This window comes from Trichoplax adhaerens, genomic scaffold, assembly GCF_000150275.1.
Source record: "Trichoplax adhaerens TRIADscaffold_10 genomic scaffold, whole genome shotgun sequence".
Taxonomy (NCBI): Eukaryota; Metazoa; Placozoa; class Uniplacotomia; order Trichoplacea; family Trichoplacidae; genus Trichoplax; species Trichoplax adhaerens.
The window spans coordinates 1,325,435-1,331,360 of NW_002060952.1; the positions used below are offsets into that span (position 1 = coordinate 1,325,435).

General features: G+C 30.6%; 1 protein-coding gene across 1 annotated transcript; it reads left to right on the forward strand.

Moving 5' to 3' along the window:
• Window positions 1-3,877: 3,877 nt before the first annotated feature.
• On the forward strand, window positions 3,878-4,414 carry TRIADDRAFT_17913 (uncharacterized protein; the record flags this gene model as incomplete). The annotated part of the gene is made up of 2 exons (XM_002115242.1): window positions 3,878-4,042; window positions 4,370-4,414. Coding segments are annotated over 2 exons (210 nt in total), but the record flags the coding sequence as incomplete, so codon positions are not given.
• Window positions 4,415-5,926: the final 1,512 nt, after the last annotated feature.

Sequence of the window (5,926 nt, forward strand, 5' to 3'; positions counted from 1 at the left end):
ATCATTAAATTTATTATGTCTTCAACCAGTTAACGTCTACACTACCTAGTAACGATTTATTACTTTGTAATTTGCTTAACAACTAGACAGTTGCTACGTATACATTGGTAAAATAGTAAACTAACACGATAATCAGTTTCAACCCTATCAGACGATTTAATCTGTTTACATTCAGCGTTTGAAAAATACAGAATTAATTTATATGACTTTGACCTTTATTTCCTGAGCTTGCATCACTCTCTTTTAATAATTTCTCTTTAGTACGAAGATAAGCCAGTAATGATACTGTAGTACAACATTTAAAATCGGTTTATTTTTCATTATCAGCACAATTTCTTAAATTGTAGTGACTATTGTCTATTATATCGGTTAAATTGCTAATCTTTTAATGGATCGTTCTTATTTACTAATACACTAAAAGCATCTGCCGCTATTGATTACTACTACAGTAGATATAAAAATGGTCTTATATCACCATCTATCACCTGAATAGATAGTACAAATGCTTTTGAGGTTATAAAGGGCTGCAAATGACATAATCATTTTCATTTTTCGTAAGATATAAAAGCCTTTATAAATTAAAGTAATTAATGTAATATTGAACATATTCCCAGACTTATAGCCGACCATTAAACAAACATCTTGCTTGAGAATTTAAGATTGCTAACAACAATTTTACTACATTAAATTTCGTCAGCAGAGCGCTTTATACAAAAGCATGGCTTCTATTATACCAAATATTAATAACCAACATGTAAAATTGAATTTAAAAGAATGAACTAGAAACAATCATTTCCATATCTAACGCTCCATCTATAAACTTCAGATACCGACTTCAGTGGTAAAAAAATAGCCTATAAACACTTTTATACGCAATGTTAGTCCCTTCAAAGATAATTAAGTTAAATTCAATACTACAAATAGCTTGATCTGTGATGGCAATATCGTTTTATATTAGTCTACCCATGAAAATCACATGAAGAGAATTTTATGGATATTAGTGAATTAAAGATTGGAAGCATTACATTCAAACGCTCCACAAAAGCTAATTTAGAGGGTAAATATTATATTGTTCTCGATTGAATATTTTGGGATCATTTTATTTACTTTACGTATAAGTTGCGCTTTAATACCCTATTAAATAGCTTTTGGACTTATCCAAGGCACAATTCATCATCGCGTACTGTTATACTATCAATAGTCACTGTTAGTAACCATCCTACAGTAATTCTATTGGTAAGATTGCAATACTAAGTGAATAGAATAATCTTTATCAAATCGGTTGTAATAAATTAAAAGACTTAATCAATTCATCAGGATTACCAAATGTATTGGTACCTTATTTAAGTTTCCATATAATAAAAAAAATTGATCACAGCCGTTTGCCCTTTACTCTTTAATCAAACTTAAATTCCTATATTAGAAATTAAGTGCTATAATTATATAGTAAAGAAAAAATCATATCGTGAAACTTTAACATCAGAGCTTTTATCTTCCACTTCTTGAGTATACAATTCTTCGATTTTAAATTTCCTAGAATATTAACACATGATTAAGATATTTTTATTTAACGGATTGATGATGATGGTATTGTTCGTATATTGCGCATATTGATTTATGAAATTTTATTAAAATTGATTATTTCTAAGCGATCAGATTAAATTATTTTATACATGAGAATTACATGCATAGGTGGCCTATGCTGTCAGATAGTTGATTGAGGACAAGAAATGAGAGAGAGTGTAGGAAATAGAGGAAGGAAGAAAAAAATGGGGAATTGAAAACGTTCAATTTTATTGTAATTATATGTCTATGTACAGGGCAAAGAAAATTAGATACGTTACACTGCTAGACATTATCATAACATCAAGACAAAACAACTACAAGACAGGAAATTAATAATCTTCCATAATCATTAGCTACAATAATTATTAGCCTTAATTTCAACTGAGAAATGATATTGAATTGATGATAGCATTAATTTTAGTATTTACTTAAAAATCAACACCACTTATTTTTACCTACAGATTACCATAATGGCTGAATAAAATTTACTTTAGAGTACATATATTATTCCTTGGTTAGCGTATTAGAATGTAATATTTTCAAGTATGCATTGATTTAATTACCGTTTCAATCAAGTCATATAGACAGTCAATAATGGCATATTGTAGGTTTTCAATTTTATTGCAGTCTTAACAGTTAAAATTTTATATTGTCAAAATTCATCGATGCAGTAATATGGTATTTATCGCCGGGCGAAATGAAAGCTAGTAACCTAACTAATTATCAGTTGAAGCAGTAGGAATAACTTTACCTAATTCTATATTAGCACGAAGTCGATCAATGTTAGAAATTATTAATACGAAAGAACGATATATTTTTTATCTGTTTAAGAAACTATTTGACATGTCTTACGGCTTGAATTTTAAGTTAATAAGTTTTGTTTAATTTTCTTGCGTTAATCCATCAATATCATTTATTCTGTATTAATACGATCTCACTTAAAGTTAGTAATATCAATCAATTAATTTTACATGCTGTCGTCTCAATACACCCACATACATGCTATTAAGGATATGAAAATAATTTTTTGATATTAATTTTATGCATATTACTTGAGACCAGATAATAATTACTTTTACTGTCCTAATAAATATTTTTTCTACTTGATGATTGTGTTATCGTCAATGATGACAAGTATAATAATCGACATCCCATTTGATTTGTACTAAATAGCCATCGATTCCTATTAGAATTGCATCAATGCTAATCCAGAGTCGCCAAATTCTCATTAACCACTAACAATTATTACCCAATATTGACAGAAAGTTGTTTTATCTAATCTTGCATTTTTATGGTAGTTATTGTTTAATTTGTTGTTTTGCTGAATGATTCAGGCTTCTTTGAAATCATTATGTGCGTCCTATAATTTAATTTTAAGATATCGTATCAAAATTACGGTTAAGGTCAATATATATGTGGAAGCATGTATTGTCTAATGCATCTGTAAAATGACAATACACGTTAGGCGCAAATGAAGAGAGAATAGATTAGATTCTGTTCCAGCGGATTAAAAAACAAAATCAACTTGCTAACGACTCTAACTTCAATTCTTCATAAAGTTTATTAGTTAAACATCACCGTTAAGACAATCTTGAAATTTCAACGATCATCATTATTTGAACATCAATCTTTATGGTTTATTCCATTAACTTGTAGTGCTATCCTACCTAGAGGAAAAAAATTACCATCAAATCAATGACTCATCTAATTTATTACTTACATTATAATTGCGGAACAAGCATTCAATGATCTTTTTCTTCATAAAATGAGTGAATTTTCAATCTATTTCCATTCTATATCCAATATAATGCTTCTATCTGCTAGAGTCTCACCAATGAAATTAAGCAAGCATTCACCAAATTCAGATTGATTAATTATCGTCCATTTTCTTACATCTTGTCATCCATATTACTACTTAATAGCGCCACAAAGCCATAAAACAACTTCAAATCTATTTTTTGTATGCCAAATCCGCTTGTTACCTTTACTTATCGTATTTTTCCCTTTAATTTTAAAGTTACCCTTTAGTTATTAACAAGGGTTTTTATTAGAAACTAAGAAGGCGACAATTTGGCCTAATTATCATAGTAATGCTCCATCCTAGTTCGATTCAAATTTTCTTCCTTAGCCTTTAAATAATCTATTATCACTTAAAAAAACTAATTGTTCAAGACATACATCTTCAGCTTTTATTTATTTATCCTGAGAAATAAAATTAAATTACTCATAAGTTCGCTTCTTCATTTTCTCCACTATTGTAGAGGAAAGTATGAAACGAAAATTAGATGATTCCATTAGCATCGATAGTGAAGACGAAGATGAAGGTCAAAAGCGCCGCCCAAGAAGGCAACGAACTCATTTTACAAGCTATCAATTGCAAGAACTAGAAGCTGCCTTCGCTCGTAATCGCTATCCGGATATGACAACAAGAGAAGAAATAGCTATGTGGATTAACTTAAATGAATCCCGTGTCCGAGTATGTCGCTTAGTTTTACGCTTCAATACTTGGATTTACGATCTATTAATTAGCCTAGCGGATTTAAAATATACTACTGTCGATAGGATTTTTATACTGAATCATAATTTATCTTTATACTTCGATTTCAATGAGATAAAATAAATTTCCTTCTTAGAATAATAACGATGAAGTGTTGTTTTACAGAAAGCAATTACTTAGCTCGCCCTTAGAGTTATGATAGTTGTCAATGGCTACAAACACGTACAATTTCTAATTGCACTTGATCATGATGTCTGAAGATAAACTCAACCTACTTTACTAATCTATTATCTTAATGTATACTAGGTTTGGTTTAAAAATCGACGAGCAAAATGGCGCAAACGCGAACGATGCGGTAATTCTAGCAATGGCTACGACAAAGACAATTTTAGCGATTTTTATAAGCGAGATTATCAGAATAGCGCCGTGCTGTATGGCTCTACATTTTTATCACCTAGCCATTGCTGGAATCTACCAAATAACCAGACAGCAGCAGCTGCTGCCGCTGCTGCTGCTGCTGCAGTCAGTTCTTACCAATATCCAACCTACTGTCCTATTCAGCCTTATGCAAACCCTTCTATGTGCTGTTCATCACGGGAAACACCAAGCTATTTATCATCACCTAATTTGAGCCTTTTGCCAAGATATGGCTATCATCCTCAGTGTCCAACAAATAGTGTTGCCGATTTACGTTTAAAAGCTAAACAACATGCGGCTTCTATTGCAGCAAATATTAACTAATTTAGCTATGGCATGATCGTCATCATCATCTTCATAAATTTTCTCCCTTAACCATCATAAGTAAGCAAATAGTATCAACATTTTACAATGGGACATTTTTTCTCATGGAATTAGACATGGTACATAGTAAGTTCAAATTATATTGACATCGACTATCACATCAAATGTCGCTGCAGCTGTAAGAAACAATTGGCACATCTTAAGAATAAAATATATACAAGGTTGCACCATTTTGTGATGAAAACCTATCTCATGTTATTCTCATGGAGGTAGGCTTGAAATAATTCTATCAACATAGCTACAAGATGATGAAAAGACGAAAATATTCATATGCTGGATAATTATGTAACTCTTCCCCTATTATTTTCCTTGAATTGATTTAATTGCAACATTATTTCCGTAGCCAATGGGACTGTTTAATAGCTGTTAAGACCAAGAATGTCAAAGATCATCTGAATTCAAACCCTCTAAGCATGATCATACATGTTGGCGATAAAAGCTCTTAAAAAGAAGTCCATACATCGATGCATGATTTTCAGTCATACTTTCAAAATATTCCGCTAGTGTATAGTTATAAAAGTCTTCAATAATATTTGTTCCAACTCTATGTGTAGATACCAAGGATTTCGAAAACGATGGCTATTTAGGAGTTATTATATATTATTATTATACTTGTATTTTATGTTATTTTGAATCATCGTTAGTTAATAACCACAAATGCCATAAATTGAACAAGAAATGGCATAGCGGTATTACTATGGAATTCAAAGAAACTTTCAAGATATCTCACCTGAAATTTATTTGGTGTTATAACTTGTCACTTTAGATCATCATCAATCTACTTATAACATCTGATATTTAATCCTATTTGGTGTCTTTGTGGTAAATAAGATACCAAAAAGCTGATCATAAATCCACGATCGTCGGTCCACTTGGTTCTTAAACGTGGATATATATAAAATATGTGCGCAAATATATATATTATATCTTGATATAGAATTACGAGACTACAGCTCGAATGATAATACCAAGCATATGTCATATAATACGTCGCAGATATTTATTCGATTCTAGATAGTTATATTCAAAGTTTAGCTAGTATTATTCGTCAGTATAAATCAG